The sequence below is a fragment of the Eurosta solidaginis genome, chromosome 1 (genome assembly GCF_040869045.1).
Source record: "Eurosta solidaginis isolate ZX-2024a chromosome 1, ASM4086904v1, whole genome shotgun sequence".
In the NCBI taxonomy this organism is placed as follows: Eukaryota; Metazoa; Arthropoda; class Insecta; order Diptera; family Tephritidae; genus Eurosta; species Eurosta solidaginis.
The window spans coordinates 107,419,105-107,439,427 of record NC_090319.1 but is presented as its reverse complement, the minus strand read 5'-3'; the positions used below and the strand labels follow the sequence as shown (position 1 = coordinate 107,439,427).

Sequence of the window (20,323 nt, the reverse complement as noted above, 5' to 3'; positions counted from 1 at the left end):
TGTACGTTGCAGCTGGGTTAGCATGTGGCTGGGTTTGTTATCTCCGAGCTGAATACCTGATACCAATTGCTCTAAACGTGCGACGGACGATGAAGAAAACTTGGCTAAAATTGTATCTTTAAGCGTCCTAAATTTTTCGTTTGTAGGAGGATTTGTAATCACATCATATGCTTGATCATATAACCGCTCATCCGAATTGATGATTGTCACGTGAAACTTTTCATCATCTTGTTGTGATGATGGCAAAGAATTGATTCCTTGAAGGATAAAAAATGATTCTAAGCGACGAAACCATGATTCCACGTTATTGAGTTCATAGCCTTGTAATTTTGGAACGAGAACACGAGTTGCGAATCCGTTTGCTTGATGTGAATCTGCATTCACAACGTTGCTTGCATCAGAAAATTCCTCTTCTTGATCTGCATTCTGATCTCTTGGAGCGTTCAGTGCTCGTGCAACGCTGCGGGTCATTGGAGGAGATGTGAACATCGCGTTGAACAAAGGAAAACGGAGATGAAATAATTAAAAGTTGATGACAATTCTCTTAAGGATCTTTGAATTGCCGAGGAAAGTTGTGTAGCTGGAAAAAGCGTTCGGGGTCACCAATTTATAGGATACGTATCCAGTATTAATAATTTGTAGATATTCTGAAATCTTAAATTCAATTAATTTTTATTTTTTCCAATTTGAAATTACAAAGCAAAAGTAATTTGATCAAATTATAAAATTATTAAAAGAGAATAACAAGTTAAAAACTAACAGGTATCGCTACATATCCATATTATATAAACACATTCTAGGGGTACCCGGGTCCACGTTTTGGGCTATATCTCGGGACCTTAGCCTCCCAGTTGCATGAAAATTATCCTGAACTATAGCACTCATCAACAGCTTTCATTTGATACCCATATGGTATAAACACATTCTAGGGGTACCCGGGTCCACGTTTTGGGCTATATCTCGGGACCCTAGCCTCCCAGTTTTATGAAAATTATCCTGTACTATAGCACTCATCAACAGCTTTCATTTGATATCCATATTGTATAAACACATTCTAGGGGTACCCAGGTCCACGTTTTGGGCTATATCTCGAGACCCTAGCCTCCCAGTTGCATGAAAATTATCCTGTACCATAGCACTAATCAATAGCTTTCATTTGATATCCATATTGTATAAACACATTCTAGGGGTACCCGGGTCCACGTGTTGTGCTATATCTCGAGACCCTAGCCTCCCAGTTTTATGAAAATTATCCTGTACTAAATCACTCATCAACAGATTTCACTTGATATCCATATTGTATAAACACATTCTAGGGGTACCCGGGTCCACGTTTTGGGCTATATCTCGAGACCCTCGCCTCCCAGTTGCATGAAAATTATCCTGTACTATAGCACTCATCAACAGCTTTCATTTGATATCCATATTGTATAAACACATTCTAGGGGTACCCGGGCCCACGTTTTGGGCTATATCTCGAGACCCTAGCCTCCCAGTTGTATGAAAATTATCCTGTACTATAGCACTCATCAACAGCTTTCATTTGATATCCATATTGTATAAACACATTCTAGGGGTACCCGGGTCCACGTTTTGGGCTATATCTCGAGACCCTAGCCTCCCAGTTGTATAAAAATTATCCTGTACTATAGCACTCATGAACAGATTTCATTTGATATCCATATTGTAACGTATTTACTTGCAAATCTTATTTGCAACCCTCTGCTAAGTTCGAATCACTAAATTGTTGAATAAATAACTCCAATATGTAATAATGCAAAATGGCTTTTATTAAAGTACTTCACAATAACACTCAAACTGTGCAGTGAATAGCTTGTTTAATAACCAAACTGATTGATAGCTCAAATCAAACTGAATTCAAATCAAACTGACGACATGTTGGTAGATATTTGTGATGACATTTCTGTTATACGTGCCTCTTGCGCTTCCAGTTGGGATGCCAATTGCGACGACATTGATGCTACTGTCGATGTTTGTGCAGATATTGTAGCCAATATCATGTACAAGTCTGTGCTGGTAACCGTCTGCGATGTTTCGTTTTTCTCTTCAATTTTTGTTGTCTCCTCGCCATCAAGATGAAAGACATGCTCTTCCACATCAATTCCTTCTGCTTCGAAGGCAATGTCGTAGCCGTGCCTGAAGTTCGAGTTTAACGCCGCTTGTATTCAATCCACGGCTCTCCAACTCCTTCTTTAGTTGCTGAATCTTCAATTCAATGAACTTTGCCATGTCCTTGTTGTCCTCTGGAATTCATTCAACAATTCCTCTTCTGACACCAATTGTAACGATTTACTTGCAAATCTTATTTGCAACCCTCTGCTAAGTTCGAATCACTAAATTGTTGAATAAATAACTCCAATATGTAATAATGCAAAATGGCCTTTATTAAAGTACTTCACAATAACACTCAAACTGTGCAGTGAATAGCTTGCTTAATAACCAAACTGATTGATAGCTCAAATCAAACTGAATTCCAGCGCCTCTACATTTGCTGCCTTTTATACTCTCTGATTTCAACGTTCGCATCTTCTAGGCGCTTCCCGAATTTACTAGTCCATCAGCTCCCAAACTTCTCAGCTGTAACTACAATTGAACGATTTTATAGCTTTTCTCATTGCATACTCTCAGGAGTATCTCAGATATATGCATGTGTTGGCGCATTGATTCTCCGCTGCTCGTATACGTACATGGTACATATGTGTAGACGCAATTATTGTTTCGTTTATGTAGATACATAATGATTGAATTATTGCTGTGAATTCACGTCACTGCTTAGCATCGCCTTAGAGATAGCAGCACCCCTTAGTTTTGCTAATATTCGTAACAATATTGTATAAACACATTCTAGGGGTACCCAGGTCCACGTTCTGGGCTATATCTCGAGACACTAGCCTCCCAGTTGTATGAAAATTATCCTGTACTATAGCACTCATCAACAGCTTTCATTTGACATCCATATTGTATAAACACATTCTAGGGGTATCCGGGTCCACGTTACGACCTATATCTCGAGACCCTAGTCACCCAGGGGTATGACAATTATGCTGTACTATAGCACTCATCAACAGCTGTCATTTGATATCCATATTGTATAAACACATTCTAGGGGTATCCGTGTTTGCATAGTGAGCCATATTTTTATACCTTTCAAGAAAATTAAATAGTATATTAATTTCATCACGAATCTCAAAATTGTAAGTCCTTAAAGGAAAAGCGATAAACCCTCCAATAATTATACTGAAATGATCAGGATGAAAAGCTAACTATAGCATATATACCCCATACAACCGATTTTTCAGAAAAGATTTTTGTCATATTTTCCTTAATTTATCAGATTAAAGCTTCAAACTTCACCATATGCTTTCGCATATTGTACATATTGTTGTCTGAAAAAATTAATGAGATCGGTCGTATCTATAACATATATCCCCCACAACCGATTGTTCAGATAAGAAGCTTTTCGTAATTACTGCCCCATTTTAACAGCTAGGTGCTTCAAATTTCACCGAGTGATTACGTATAGAGCATTGTTGTCTGAAAAAATTGTAATCAATCGGTATATATAGTATATATCTCATACAACCGATTGTTCAGATAAGAAACTTTTCGTAATTTCTGCCCCATTTTAACAGCTAGAACCTTCAAATGCCACCATATGCTTACGTATATAGCATATATTTTTGTCTGAAAAAATCATTAGGGATGGGTGGTATATATGGTATATACACCATATAATCTGTAATTTCTGCCCCCTTTTTACGGCTAGAAGCTTCAAATTTAATCAAATACTTAAGTGATTAATGGTCATAGGTTTTTCATGCAGTCCACAAAAAACGTCAAACTTTGCATCCTCACACAAAGTACCTACCTATTTTTAAACGGTTTTATTTAGCTTGACTTGACAGGCTGGTTGGTTGGCTGTTTGGGTGGCTGGCACGAATGTGGTAATTGAAATTTAAGTAACTTCCCGATAAGCTACAAGCTTGAAACTTGGAATATAGTTCAGAGCCCGATGACAATGCAATAATAAGAAAAAAATCGCCGCTAGGTGGCGCAAGGATCGAGATATTCACAAAAATCATATTTGTGGTCCGATTTGGCTCATATTTGTAACACATAATACATACAAGAATAGAAAGCGACCTATGAAAAAAAATCGCCGCTAGGTGGCGCAAAGATCGAGATATTCACAAAAATCGTATTTGTGGTCCGATTTGGCTCATATTTGGAACACATAATACATAAAAGAATAGAAAGCGGCCTATTAAAAAATCGCCGCTAGGTGGCGCAAGGATCGAGATATTCACAAAAATCGTATTTGTGGTCCCATTTGGTCCATATTTGGAACACATAATACATACATGAATAGAAAGCGACCTATGATGTCCGATTTGGCTCATATTTGGAACAAATATACATACAGTCCGGTAGAAGTGACATTAAAATATTTTGGAGTTGGAGGAGGGACAAGCATACGTGGCGCAGAGTCCAGTAAAGTCTTTGGAAGGATTATGTATTAAGGACTTAGATTGTAGCAAATTGTCAAGAAAGAGTCCTTGTAATAATGAGTCACTAAATGAATTAAATAGAATGAGAAATAATAGGCAATTAAATAAAGACTAAAAACTTGAAAACAAAATAATTAAAAAAATGTTTAAGTTAAATGGTTTTATTGAAAACAATACTTGCATGAAGTAACAATAATACTAAAAGCTAGAAAATAATTAGGTAGGTCCTAGCTAATAGTCATCATACTCCTCATCAATCCAGGACATTGATTAGACAATTAAATAAAAGCGTTGGACGCCTCAAATTGCTATTGATAGTCATAAGTAAGACCAACTGAACCTTAATAAGGTTATGCTACGCCCCACATTTTTAGAAATTTCACGCGCCCAATGCTTTTATGAGGAGTGTGATGACTAGTACGTAGAACCTACTTTCTAGCTTTTATTATTATTGTTACTTCATGTAAGTATTGTTTTCAATAAAACCGTTTAACTTAAAATTTTTTTTTAATTATTTTATATTTATCTTAAAAATCGCTTAGGTATGTACATCTGTTCAATATATATATTTCTTATCTTATACAGCCGATTATTTGAATATTACGAATGGGATAAGATTATTGTTCAGCCTCATTCATGAAAGGTATGAAGTTTTCGGCACAGCCGAAGACAGTTCCGTCCTTACTTGTTAGTATCAAAAATGGAAATTGCAGCAAGGTGTGGTTTCGTCCCAATCTAATGTACATGCTCAATAGTACAGTTAGAAAATGTAAGCTTTAGTATTTTCATGTTATTTTTTATTTAATTATATGCAATTATATTATATCTAATAATAATATATGTGTTTGTGTAAACATAAAAATTTCACAAGTAAATTGTCTTGAATAACGATATTTCAATGGAGGTTGACGATATAAAAGTGATATTATGAAATGTGTATTTAATTTATTATTATTTGCATCAATTAAAAATTGTTTCATTAAATTAACATTGCCAAAAATTATTTACAAAACTTTTTAGTGAACAATTTTATTTCTATAAATTTTCCCTTTGTTTACATATACTTTTATGAAAAATTCTAAACACATTTGTTTGCTTATCATACAGTATTTTTTCAACGTGGTTGGTTATTTTCTAAGAATATATATATATATATATTGTTACGAATATTAGCAAAACTAAGGGGTGCTGCCATCTCTAAGCCGATGCTAAGCAGCGCCTTGCATGCACATCCATAGATCAATCATTATGTATCTACATACACGAATCAATCATTAGGGGGACTCATCTAACCGTATAAATGCCTTATAAAGTGTGTAAACGTATAAATTTATCTAGTGCGTAAACGAGCTGTCAAATTTTGTATGAAAAATCATTTACACAATTTGTATAAATTTACGCGTACATTTCATTGTGTAAACGCGGTAAACTCAAAGGAATGCAACCTTGCAGACATTACAGCAGGCATTTTTCATCAGAAATCTCCAAAATCAGCAAGTGAAGGCGTTTTGGTTTTGATTTTTCACTTAATCTTGACATTTTTTAATTTGTATAACAATCAAAAAAATTTTGTTTGCCAATAATACAGCTGATAAACAATCAAGTTTATCAAGAGTATTACTAGGTGCGTTCATATAACAGCGTGTGTAAAAGGATATAATTTTATACCTTATAAGTTTATATTCTTTCATGAGTCCCCCTATTATGTCTACACATATGTAGGTACACGCAGCTGAGAGCAACGCACAAGCACATGCAGATATCTTATCTGAAACGCTCCTAAAGGTATGCAATTGTGATTGTGGAAGTGTCGCTCACACATACAAGCGCATGGGGTATGAGAGAAGCTATAAAAATTATACATCTGTAGTTGTAGCTGAGAAATTTATAACTAACTAAGTAACATGTCAACCTAATAAAACCGCATTGCCTTTTTTAGCGCACGTAAACAACCGGCGTTTTTTGCCCGAACCCAAATAAGCATGCGTTGCGACAATGCAAAGCATGTGTGCAAACGTCAAACCTAAATGTCACGCAGAACAAAAATTGGAAATCGAGTTAGATTTTCACGCAGCAAATTCAATTTGGGTTGCTCTCATAGAAGTTGTATGTGCATGAGACATTTTTGACAGAAAATGACTTCATCTCAACTGACATCACAAGAGACACGCATAACATCCAAGATGGAAAAACGACTAGAATCGTAGGAGAACCGTATAACAGCGAAGATTGAATCACAAAAGACACATTTCTCAGAAATGTCGTCAGAAATAACATCTAAAATTGAAGCACAAGAGGCACATATATCAGAAATGTCGACACAAATTTCAGCACAGGTATCATCGCAGATCTCTGCACAACTAGAATCGCGTATGGAAGAGAAACTAACGCAGTTTCAGGAAGGGTTCAATGGTCGACAAGATAAAATGAAGGCCGAGATAGATGCTTTAAAAGATCGTATTCAGGAGTTACAATTGAACCGTCCAATATCGTCAGCGTTTACTCTGAAGGTAAAATCCCCAACGTTTGATGGTTCTGTTCCTTTCCAGGTATTTAAGTTCCAATTTGAGAAGACGTCGGCAGCGAACAACTGGAATGCTGAAGATAAAGTTGCAGCTCTGTTCGTGGCATTGAAAGGGCCAGCAGCCGAAATCCTACAGACGATTCCCGAAAGAGAGCGGAACAACTATGAAGCATTGATGGCCGCTGTCGAGAGACGTTATGGAAGCGAGCGTAGAAAACAGATATTCCAAATAGAGTGGCAAAACCGTCACCAAAGGGCGAATGAAATTTTGCAGGAGTTTGCCTCGGATGTTGAAAGATTGGCTCATCTGGCAAATGCGGACGCACCCGTGGAATACACCGAGAGAGTAAAAATCCAGAGTTTTATAAATGGCATACGGGACGTGGAAACGAAGCGAGCGACATACGCAAACCCAAAGCCAACATTCGCAGAAACGGTATCACATGCTCTGATTCAGGAAACAGCGTCGCTTCTGTGTAAGCTAGTTTTCAAAGCACGCCTTGTGGATGTAGAAAGGCCAGAGTGGGTAGACGCAATATTGGAGGCGCTGAAAGGATCGCTAAAGCGGAGTGGAAGAGTTATCAAATGCTTCAAATGCGAGAAGCCCGGTCACATTGCACGTCATTGCGATCTTGGTCCTAATAGTTCCAACAATGTGGGTGGCCGTAAACGCAAAGCTGGAGGAGATGAGCAAGAGCGAGTAAGATGTAGAGATCGAGAGCTAGATCCAGCTATTGAATGCCCTGTGATATCTGTGTTGCAAATTGGTAGAAAATCGAGCAGTCTTACCGTCAGAGGGAATGTGGATGGTAAAGAACGTGTACTGACTGTAGATACGGGCGCATCTCATTCCTTGATTCGATCTGATTTGGTCTACAGGCGAGTAAAGTCATTACCGGGAGCGAGGTTGCGTACGGTCACTGGCGAGTATAACCAAGTCCGGGGAGAAGTGATCTGTGAAGTCTTAATTGGGAAGGTCATGGTTTTACACAAATTCGTTGTGGCGGAGATTGTTGATGAAGTTATATTGAGAACCAAGATGTGCCACTTAACTTCAGTTTGGAAAAAGGGTTCAGCAGTAAGCGAGTGCTGGTGGAGGAGATTCGACAGAGACCACGAAAGTCAAGGAAAGTAGATCGAGCAAAGGTTGATGGATCGAATGGGCCAAATAAAGCGAAATCAAAGGTACCTGCGAGAAAAACACTGGCATTGACAAACCCTAATGGACGCACTAAAACGACTGAAAGAATTTTCCAGAAAGAATGCAAGGGTGGTTTCAAGCACTACTGTTGTGAAACGTCAAGACGATACTGATGATGCAAAATCAATCCGTCAAGAGCAAGCTCTACAAAGTAGTTCATTGGCCAAACAACAGTGCGAAGGAACGATCAAGGATAATGAGAAGTAAGATGAAACACAGGTATGACAAGAAATTTAATTCGGAAGGTTTCTTGGAGGGAGATTTGGCACTGCTGTACAACCCTCACCGGCGGAAAGCTGTTCCATCCAAATATCGGTGCAGCTGGGAAGGCCCGTACAGAGTTGTGAAGAGAATCAATGAGGTCATCTACCGCATACAAACAATTAGGAAGCCACGAAGTAGAAGGGTGGTTCATTTGGAGATGCTAGCAGCGTTTAGATCGAGAGATTTGTCTCATAGGGACGATCAGACTTAGGTGGAGGGCAATGTTACGAATATTAGCAAAACTAAGGGGTGCTGCCATCTCTAAGCCGATGCTAAGCAGCGCCTTGCATGCACATCCATAGATCAATCATTATGTATCTACATAAACGAATCAATCATTATGTCTACACATATGTAGGTACACGCAGCTGAGAGCAACGCACAAGCACATGCAGATATCTTATCTGAAATGCTCCTAAAGGTATGCAATTGTGATTGTGGAAGTGTCGCTCACACATACAAGCGCACGGGGTATGAGAGAAGCTATAAAAATTATCCATCTGTAGTTGTAGCTGAGAAATTTATAACTAACTAAGTAAATTCTGGAAGCGCCTAGAAGATGCCACGAGGAAATCACAGAGTATAAAAGCATCAGCGGTAGAGGCGCTATGGGCAGTTTAAGCTAAGCACGCTATCTGTCGGGCAATGGTCAGTTTCATTTGAGCTATCAATCAGTTTGGTTATTAAGTAAGCTATTCGTTGCAAAGTATAAGTGATATTGTGAAGTACTTTAATAAAGGCCATTTGTCCATTATTCAATATTGGAGTTATTTATTCAACAGTTGAGCGATACGAACGTTAGCAGAAGATTGCAAATAAGGGGAATTGCAGTAAATTCGTTACAATAATATTCCAAACATAAAACGACACAGCAAATTCTTAAATGCAGACGAATGTTCCGAACATACGGAATGAATAAGTTAACTCGCTCAATGAGTACATTTCGTTATGGCATCTCCATTATTTACTAATTACATTTTTACGTGAATAGATTTACTAGTCAAGTTTTTGACGTTGAACGATGAATTTTAAATGCGTTTAAAAAAAATGTAAGGCGCGATAACCTCCGAAGAGATTTTAGGCCGAGCTTCTCTTCCAATTTGCGTCGTGCTCCTTTATAATTTTTCCTACAAATTGGCGGGACCGGATCTACTCATTTTATGCCGACTGAGAGCTTTTCATGGCAGAAATACTGCCAAGGGGCGACGCCGCTTAGAAAAATTTTCTTCTAATTGAAAAACCTTGTTTCTAAAGTTTTGCTGTTGCTTTGCCCGAGGCGTGAACCCACGATCTTCGATGTGGTAGGCGGTGCACGCTACCATTACACCACGGCGGCCGTTTGGTTTCGCCGTGGTTTAGGTTTCGTATATTCATTGGTTGACGAAAGTGCACGATTACTCGGTGTCCTTACTTTTCATAAAATTACCTATGTTCCACACTAATAGACCAGGGCATGGTTAATAAATTCATCATAAAATTAAAAAAAAAATTATGAGGAATTATGCAGCTTAGTACTTATCCGGTATTTGTTAACTAATTGCTTCCTATTTCTACTACTAATATTTTTCGAAAAATCGCAAAGAAACAACACAGTTAACGGATGTCAACTCGATTTGGGAGCAAAATGGCTGCAATAGTCAAAAAATGTGTCAGCCGAGCCAACCTCTTGTGATTGAATCATGATCAAAAGTAATCAAAAAAGCCATTTTTAAATTTTAAATGTTTAAATTTTTCCCAAGTTATTAAATAAATTGAAATTTTGTTTCATTATTTACAAACTTTCTCCTTTATTTTGTTTGAATTTATTATTTCGGCGGCCGCCGTGGGAGCGTGCTCCGCCATCCTCACCGAATATCCTGGATTGAAAAACCATTGCCAAGATATGACCCAGCATACACAACTTGCCTCTAAACTTTTGATGTTGTTTTCGGAACTTGAAGCGAGGATCTTCAGTGTGGTAGGAGGAACACGCTACCACCACATCACGGTGGCAGCCAGTGAACGTGAACTGGAAATGGAAATACCTTCTTTCTTATACCATAGCATCATTCATTTTAAAACCCAAATACGTTTTTTAATTTTTTCTTACCAATTGATGGTCTAGTAACAATAACAGGAAGATTTTTGCCATATCTACATATAAGATCCTCGGTAAGTGATTTGCTGTAGGCGTACGTGTTTGGAAGTCCATTAAGCAGTCTATAACGAAGTCAAAAACATTTTATTTAAATTGGTGTTTCTCTTACTTTCTTTGTAGTCTTGTGCGCAAACCTAAGGGCTATACACTACCCATAATTTAAATGAATAAGTTTATATACGTATGCGAATAACTTAACCTGACTGTCCGTGTAGAAACCCAAGGGAGAATCAACCTAGCCAACTAGTGCTCTTTTCGAACTAAGCAGAGATTTTATGAAAAATATTCACTGTCTATAAGTGTCCAATTATACTTATGTTTATTTATGTATTTCTGACCTCTCCGTACTGCCAATAGCGAGTATCGAGGTAGATTTCACTGTAAAGGCTTTAGGCATAAAAGCATTCACTAAGGTCTTTTCTGCGAATGCATGATAACAATCCAGTGTAAACGGCGCTGCTATGGACACCCGACCACTACGTTGGATAAATTGGGTGTACGTGATTTGATAGAATAGCATTCTTTGAAATTCCTTTGGCTGGCTCCCTACAACAACAACATTGATTTCGGTAGAATAACACGGGAAAGGATGTGTGTAAATCAAAGGAATTTCAAAGTTTGAATTGCGTTGGTGCCGCCATGTCACACAATCAAACAAACGGTACGAAAATCGATCGACATTCGTCCCTGCTGGCCGGGTCTTACATGCTGCTGTTTAATTGTATTTCGTTGCATAATCATGAGAACTGAAATCTTAAAAGGGATATTTTATGAGACTTTTAAACCTAGAAGGTAAATACTTATATATCTAAAAAAAACAATTTTTTTCTGGAAATAGCTTTCCTAATGAAGGAGGCATGAAATTCCGATTTCAGTGGAGCCACTTTGCCACAACTGTAGTGGATCTAACACATTTTTGGAAAATTTTCGTTTCTACCTCATATACCTCCTTTTTTAAAAATCTACCATACTTTTATGTATGTTTGTTTAATGGTGTGTTCAGTTTATACTTATATTTAAGAATTCATGAGCTTAACACCGGCTTATAATAATTGAATTTCAATTATTATGTTTTCTAAGAGAAACTGAAAAGAAAGAATACTTTTATTGGCAACTAGCTGATACTATAAATTTTCGAAGCAGATTACATCGTACATCTGTTATCACTGACAAAGCCTCATTTAAAAGCATGTGATACCAGAAAGCAGTCCAATCAGAATACCCATCGCGAGACTGACAGTTTTACCGACGATATGAGTAGCTTTGCTAGTCTAAGACCTGCACATGATCTTCGACACTTTACAGCCCCACGCTTGTGTCTACGCCTTTCCCGCTTGGTCGACCATGGGTAAGTCTCACCTTCTCTTAATCTCGCCCAATTTAATTGGGACGTCCACAGAATAAACTTCATCCGCCTTTTCATTCCCATATGCCCTGGAACCCAATATAGACGTGTGTTTCTCCCTAGGAACGTAGCTTTTCACCCACTTTGGACTTTATGTACAGCCTTTCAAAGGTTTTGAGCAGAAATTATGTTCAGCTGATGGGCCTGTTGTCTTTGGGATACATATGACCGATGTTTCCCGTCTTTGGCAGGAAAACTACACGAGCAGTTCTCCAAGAGTCCGGGTAATGATTCAGTCTTATGCACCCATCGAATATTATTTTAATCCAATTCATTACCTCTCTACTTGAAATTTGTAGCATGGCTGGAAATGTGGCATCTGGGCCCGGCGATTTAAACTTAGAGAAAGTCTTACCCGCCCCTTCGATCTTGGTATCGAATTCACCAAGCCGGAAATGCCCGCTCCGTGATCGAAGTGTGAGTGCTGTCTGCTGGCTCTTTTGAATCACCTCCCGATGGGAAATGTGTGTCGAAAAGCTCCTCAAGGGACTCTTCACCATTACATCACCATTCCTCGTTATTTTTCATTGTTAGTCCCGAGCAAGGGACTTTCCTCAACCGCGTTGTTTCGCTGGAGAACTCGATGTCTGCACAGAAATTTTTCCATGAGACTCTCTTCGCCCTGGAAACTTCACGCTACAGATCCCTATACTCGCCCCAGCACGCTTCGCTTTCCCCTGCCTTTTCCAGTTTAAACATTTTTTTTACCTGTCTTCTACGAAGACTCAGCTCATTGCTCCACCATGGCGGCTTTGCTTCTCCTCTCTAAGGGGCAAGCTCTGTTACACGCAGTCATAGGCGCCTTTGTTGAGAAATCATTGCACTCTTGCAGTTCCTACACGTTGGCAATCTCTTTTGGTTGTCCAAGTTTTATTTCTACATATTTGTGGAATTTCGTCCAGTTCGCTGACCTAGGGTTTCTAAAGGTTCCTTCCTTCTCTACCCTCTTTAGGGGGATGCTCAAGCTGATATACGCATGGTCGGAAAAGGATGGTCTACCAAGAACCATCCAATCATACCTTTATATATAAGGTGCAGAACTCAAAGTTATATCAAGAACATTGCTGGATATTGGACAAAAATATGAAGGCTATCTGCAAGTTAGTTTGCAGGATGTAACAAAAAAGAGACTTGCCTCTCTCATTCGTATATCCTCCTCCCAACGTATTTTGGTGCGCATTTTATCCGCTCATTGCGCTCTTCCTCTTGTACTAGCCTCTGGCACTCCACCGATGGTGCCTCCGCAGTATGGACCATATACCAGGATAAATGCCTTCTTATTCTGCTCGAGGTCCTTAGTAGTGTAATTAGGCAGCATATATGAATTCAGCTGATTCCTTACAATGACTGCAGCTCGTAACCTTTCCTCCAGATAAGAGCCACGTCTCCTGCATTAGCGCTATGTGAAACGATTCATCAAGGGTTAGGAGGAGTTCCCTGGACGCCCAAAATGGACTGCGGCGTCGGTACAGGTGTCTTCTAAAACCAACTAAAAGTCGCAATCCCCATCCGTCTTTCAAACACAGCTAGTATCTTCCAAGCAGAGCTGCAAGGAATAGAGACGGTCTGCATCTTCCTGCCAGAGTACAACCAGAAAAGAGCCGATGATCTACTAAATAGGTCTAGGAAGGAAATATTCAGAATCACGGCCATCATAACAGGGCACTGGTCGTTTGGCCCACAAGCGGGTAGAATGGGTATCCCCTACAATGAGAGGTGTAGGAGCTGTAGACAGGAGGGTGCCGAGGAAACGGTTATTCACTTCCTCTGAGACCTCGATTGACATTTGCCGACTTGACTTGTTTGAAAAAAAAGCTTTTTCTAAAAATTCTACCACGGTTTTTAGATATCTACCACGTAATTTTTTATTTTTGTCAAATCTACTACCAAATTGGTTTCGGAAGTAGCAACACTGGCCGATCTCTCCATTTTGAGTCCAGGGGTTGATTAGATTAATAACATTAGAAAGATTTTTGTAACATTAAACACGGAGAACTTGGACACAATTCTATCTTACAGTAGAACCTACAGGCGTTCAAACTTTCAGGTTTCTAAACCTTTTAATTTTTTTCAACCCACCTTTTTTGCATAAGAATGTTATCCTTTTGCATGCGTATTTAGCTAGAAATGAGTAGGAACGTACCTCAGAGTTATTTTCTGCAAAGCTTCGTCGCTCATCTCTTCCGTCATTTTTATAACATCGAACGGATTTTGGGGTGCAGGATAGGAACGCTCTTCCAGAACGCGTTCGTTACACTGACAATACGACGTTGATACATGTACGAGAACTTTGAGGTTTGACATTTTTTCAGCTAATTGGAGTATTTTTAATGTGCCAACAACATTCATTTGAATCATTGGTCTGAGTGGTTGATCAAATCTAACATTGGCAGCGCAATGAAAAATTACCTCGACATTTGATGCTAATTCGCTGATGTCATTACTACTTAAGCCAAGGTCATGGTCCATTACATCACCTTTAACGACTTTAACTTTATTAATAATGCTGGGGATATCCTTCAAAACCTGGTTAAAAATCTGTGAAAAGAGATATAAAAGACATTATCGTGATCACAAGTGAAATTCGTTACTCCTGTTTTGTTTTTTCAATTAAAATTCGAAAATTCCATAAAAACAAAATATATCTAGTACTGAGAGCTTGGTAGTAATGATTACTTTAGAAATTAAATTACCATGAATTCCCCTTTACATGTACTTGGGGAAGATAAACAATTCCTTTCCTCCAAGGCAAAGTGATTGATTACATCTCTGCTGTCCTTATGAAGAATGTGAATATCTGAAACTTTTTTCCGACGATTTTTTACATAGGCGTCAAATTTGCATGTAGGGAATTACAATTTGTTTTGCATAAGGGGCTTTTCACGTCAAGTGTTCCCCACTCCAAAAACTTGAAATCTTCAAAATACACCAAAGTTGGTGAAAATGTTGTCATTTTTACGATCAGTGACTGAAAACCATTTTCACTCAAGCGATAACCATGCAACTGTCAAATCATTTCTAAAAATTATAATAATTTATGGAACTTTTTGTCGATAGTTCGTATATTATCGTTATATAATATCGCTATTATTCCGATCCATCTTTTCAGAGCTATTAGGGGGACTCATGATAGCATATAAACTTATAAGGTGTAAAATTATATCCCTTTACACACGCGGTTATATGAACGCACCTAGTAATACTCTTGATAAACTTGATTGTTTATCAGCTGTATTATTGCCAAACAAAAATTTTTCGATTGTTATACAAATTAAAAAATGCCAAGATTAAGTGAAAACTCAAAACTAAAACGCCTTTACTTGCTGATGTTGGAGATTTCTGATGAAAATGCCTGCTGTAATGTCTGCAAGGTTGCATTCCTTGGAGTTTACCGCGTTTACACAATGAAATGTGTGCGTAAATTTATACAGATTGTGTAAATGATTTTTCATACAAAATTTGACAGCTCGTTTACGCACTAGATAAAATTATACGTTTACACACTTTATAAGGCATTTATACGGTTACATGAGTCCCCCTATTGTGATCTAAAAAACGAGTTCCGATCACGGATCGTAGCAGGTAATACGGGCCCTGTGCAAAAGGAGTGTCCGGATTGCAATGATACAGGTTTTTGGAGGTTTTTTCGCTTTAAAGCTAAGGGAACCATCGCTCTACAGTTTCAAAGCAAAAAAAACTGTACGTTGCACCACAAAGTGGCAATTTAAAAAAAAATTTAAAGTTTTATCAAGTCCCAATATCAGTCCACACGTCAAATTTCAACATTCTAGGTGTATTATTTACTAAATAATCTGGTTTTTTGTGTGTTTCCAAAATGTTTCATATATAAAAAGTGGGCCTGGTTATCATCCAATTTCGCTCATTTTCAATACCAATCTATTCTGGGTCCAGATAAATAAGCTCGTGTACCAAATTTGGTGAAGATATCTCAATATTTACTCAAGTTATCGTGTTAACGGGCAGAAGGACGGACGGACATGGCTCAATCAAATTTTTTTTCGATACTGATGATTTTGATATATGGAAGTCTATATCTATCTCGATTCCTTTATACATGTACAACCAACCGTTATCCAGCCAAAGTTTTAATACCCTGTGTACAAGTACAGCTGGGTATAATAAACAATGAGATGAGATGATCTTAGAAATATACTTACATCAAAAAATTTTTCCACGAGTATTTATGGTACATACCGCCTTTGACAGAGGAGGAAAGAGGACGCCCTTACTAAGCTGAGAAAATGAAGACAATAATGATTTGGTATCTTGGTGTTTTCAAATGCCTTCAGTTACCACTCACAAGAAAGATCTGATAAAATAATGAAAAGTTAGCTGGAAGCGTCACCCATAACAATTTTTCAAATCCTTTCACAATTCCTTCGACGAATGGAATGGAAAATTTAAAGGTACTTTTGCTATTACTTATAATTTAAATACAACAACCAAATTATTTTTGGTATTTTTCTTAGAGGAATTAAAATGTAATCAATTCCCTTGCTTTGGAGAAAAGGAATTGATAATTTTTTCCAATTACCGAGGAATCTAATTGGTAATGTAACGGAATTGCATTTACCCAGCTCTGATTATACACAAAAATATATAAGATAGTGAGTCTTATTTGATTAGTAAATTTTTAAAGAAGGAGACGGAGGTGTTGGTACTGGACAAACAGCTCGATTATGCTGCGAGTATTACAAATAATAATAAGGTGCTACGAGCAGAGGAGGTAGAAAAAAAAATCCATTGCATGAGCGCAGAGTGAATTTGGAGGGAGACAAGCAGCTCAATGCGTTTATTACGCGGAGATGGGAAGCAGGATTAGAGCTACATTCATGGTACGAAAACACCTATACTTTTGGATACTATCTAAGTTCAGCACTGAGGAACTGGCGGGGTTCGCAAGAGAGGGGAAAAGAACCGTCACTTATCTTAGCATCCTGCTAAATGGCCCATAACGTGGAAGCCTCGCCAGAAGAGTTCAAAACTCTGGTGGATCAAGAAGGGTGCAGAGGACGGCTTATCTTAGGCGCATATGTGAATGCGCACCACATCGAATGGGGAGAAGACGATATTAACGATAGAGGCGAGTCCCTTTTATTATTATATATTTCAAAGTAGTCTGCAGGTGGCTAACAGGAGTAGCGTTCCTACATCCGTTGGGCCAACGTCAAGCAATGTGCTTGATATCACATTGAGCTCTGAGCAAGATATATCAGGATGTGAATGGAGGGTCCTTGACTGGTCATCCTTTTCAGATCAATACATGTATCACATCCCCCTAAAGAGCGAAGAGATGTGGAAAAATTTTGGAAACCCTAGGAAAACGAGTTGGTACAAATTTCAAAAGTACGCTGCAGGAAGACTGGGGCAACCTAAAGAAGTTGCAAGATAGAAAAGTACGACGAGGAATGGTCACACAGTAGTGAAGAGTCTCTTAATCTAGACGAGAAGCTCGGCCTAAAATCTCTTCGAAGGTTAGCGCGCCGTTGTCGTGTTTCCAAACCGGCTGACGGCAATGGTCAAATGAATTTCTTTTTTCACACTGAACATTTTTATATATGGAAACTATATTTATCTCGGTGAGCGTTGCTCAGATGGATATGAAAAGCTGCATAAATAGAGCAAATATCGAGCATTTTCGAAAAAAGTAGCATCCGAAATATTCAGTAAATGCATACATATTCACTTACCACACATTTGAAGAATTGGTCCTTTCGCTTCAATGGATCGACACCTTTCTTTGATCTGATCAGCAAATATATCTTTTTTATGCCTGAACAACTCCGTAACAATTTTTCTACTAATACTTTCCCCATAAAGCCAGTGGCGCCGGTAATAAGTATACTTTTTCCAGAATACCATTCAGCAATTTCTGATTTTTCGCATTCGCTTGTTGCATTGAGGAGCTCCATTGTGCATGTATCTAAAGGAAAATGGAAATATGCATACACGGTTAGAAATTTGAGTCTCATTGGTTTTCAGAGTTGTATAAACTTTTTATGGATTTTTTTAATCCTTCAAAATACTACAGATTATTTAAATAATTTTTGGTTTTCCTTTTAAACTTGACTCAAAAAGCTAGAAGGGAAAGAAAACTTAGTACTTGTGCCAAGAAATATTTTAACTGGAAGTAAAGCAGAAATACTTTTTGAAAGAGTTAGCTTTATAAATATGGAACGATTTGCGCTTAAAAAATTTATTTTTATATTCGGCCTTTGAAGAAGTGTTTTGTATAAAATTATTCCCGTAGGTGCTTGTAAAACCCCATAAACTTCACTACACTGTTAAATAGTTTCTCGTACCTAATTACATGGAATCCGGTTCAGTTATTACTTTTAAGACGCTTCATTTTAGTCTGAATTCAAAACTCAATCTTACTGAATCTAGGCCCTGGTATGAAAGAGTAAGCATCTATAACAAGTAAGGAAGGCTAAAGGTGGATCAGGGTTGACTCTAGAATGCGTTTGTACAATATGGGTATCAAACGAAAGGTGATAATGAGTATTTTAAAAGTATTTGTATAGGTGGACGCCTTTTCGAGATATCGCCATAAAGGTGGGCCAAGGGGTGACTCTATAATGTGTTTGTACGATATGGGTATCAAATTAACGGTATTAATGAGGGTTTTTAAAGGGAGTGGTGGTAGTTGTATATGTGAAGGCGTTTTCGAGATATCGACCAAAATGTGGACCAGGGTGACCCAGAATATCATCTGACGGGTACCGCTAATTTATTTATATATGTAATACCACTAACAGTATTCCTGCCAAGATTCCAAGGGCTTTTGATTTCGCCTTTTCATTTTCTTCTACTTAATATGGTAGGTGTGACACCCATTTTACAAGGTTTTTTTTCTTAAGTTATAGTTTGCGTCAACAAACCAATCCAATTACCATGTTTGATCCCATTTTTCCAATTTGGTATAGAATTATGGCATTTTTTTTTAATTCTTCTATATCAAAAAAGTGGGCGTGGTCATAGTCGGATTTTATACCAATACAAAGGGAGTTCAGATAAGTATGTGAACTGAGTTTAGTAAAGATATATCAATTTTTGCTCAAGTTATCGTGTTAACGGCCGAGTGGAAGGACAGACGGTCGGCTGTGTATAAAAACTGGGCGTGGCTCTAACCACTTTCGCCCTTTTTCGCAGAAAACAGTTATCGTCCTAGAATCTAAGCCCCTACCAAATTTCATAAGGATTGGTAAATTTTTGTTCGACTTATGGCATTAAAAGTATCCTAGACAAATTAAATGAAAAAGGGCGGAGCCACGCCCATTTTGAAACTTTTTTATTTTTGTGTTTTGTTGCACCATATCATTACTGGAGTTGAATGTTGGCATAATTTACTTATATACTGTAAAGATATTCAATTTTTTGTTAAAATTTGACTTAAAAAAAAATTGGTCGTTCTCCGATTTTGCTAATTTTTATTAAGTATACATATAGTAATAGGAGTAACGTTTCCGCCAAATTTCATCATTATATTTTCAACGACTGCCAAATTACAGCTTGCAAAACTTTTCAATTACCTTCTTTTAAAAGTGGGCGGTGCCACGCCCATTGTCCAAAATTTTACTAATTTTCTATTCTGCGTCATAAGTTCAACTCACCTACCAAGTTTCGTCGCTTTATCCGTCTTTGGTAATGAATTATCGCACTTTTTCGGTTTTTGGAAATTTTCGATATCGAAAAAGTGGGCGTGGTTATAGTCCGATATCGTTCATTTTAAATAGCGATCTGAGATGAGTGCTCAGGAACCTACATACCAAATTTCATCAAGATACCTCAAAATTTACTCAAGTTATCGTGTTAACGGACGGACGGACGGACGGACATGGCTCAATCAAATTTTTTTTTCGATCCTGATTATTTTGATATATGGAAGTCTATATCTATCTCGATTCCTTTATATATGTACAACCAACCGTTATCCAACCAAACTTAATATACTCTGTGAGCTCTGCTCAACTGAGTATAATAGCATTAACATAATCGCTTAGTTTCATTTACGATTTAGAGAGCTGCCACAACGCAAATTTTCTAACCGTTCCTTACTAAACCTAACTGCGATATACATTTTATATCATTGCAATCATGAAAAACTATGTTCACAACGTTTGATTGATGATTTTTTGAGAACTTGTCTTTTGTTGCAATGAAAACATGGTGTGGAAACCGTGCTTCTGTACAGCACTACGCTGCTACTAAATAAATCCACAACAACAATAAAGCAAGCAGC

At 37.9% G+C, this 20,323-nt stretch overlaps 2 protein-coding genes across 14 annotated transcripts in view; one reads left to right on the top strand and one right to left on the bottom strand.

Annotated features, from left to right (window-relative positions):
* LOC137236681 (adenosylhomocysteinase-like) overlaps positions 1-20,323 on the top strand; it is a 505,973-nt gene that overhangs the window by 124,256 nt on the left and 361,394 nt on the right. The window lies entirely within an intron of this gene.
* LOC137236677 (putative fatty acyl-CoA reductase CG5065) overlaps positions 1-20,323 on the bottom strand; it is a 176,938-nt gene that overhangs the window by 20,447 nt on the left and 136,168 nt on the right. For 11 of the 12 annotated variants that reach the window (XM_067759567.1, XM_067759571.1, XM_067759572.1 and 8 more), the window contains 3 exons: positions 17,772-18,004; positions 14,204-14,598; positions 10,608-10,717 (listed from right to left, as the gene is read on the bottom strand). In XM_067759567.1, coding sequence (XP_067615668.1) covers positions 10,608-10,717; positions 14,204-14,598; positions 17,772-17,993 — 727 coding nt within the window. In that variant the 5' untranslated portion in view covers positions 17,994-18,004. Of the gene's footprint in view, positions 1-10,607; positions 10,718-14,203; positions 14,599-17,771; positions 18,005-19,694; positions 19,801-20,323 lie in introns of those variants that run through there. The other variant, XM_067759570.1, reaches the window with a different exon arrangement.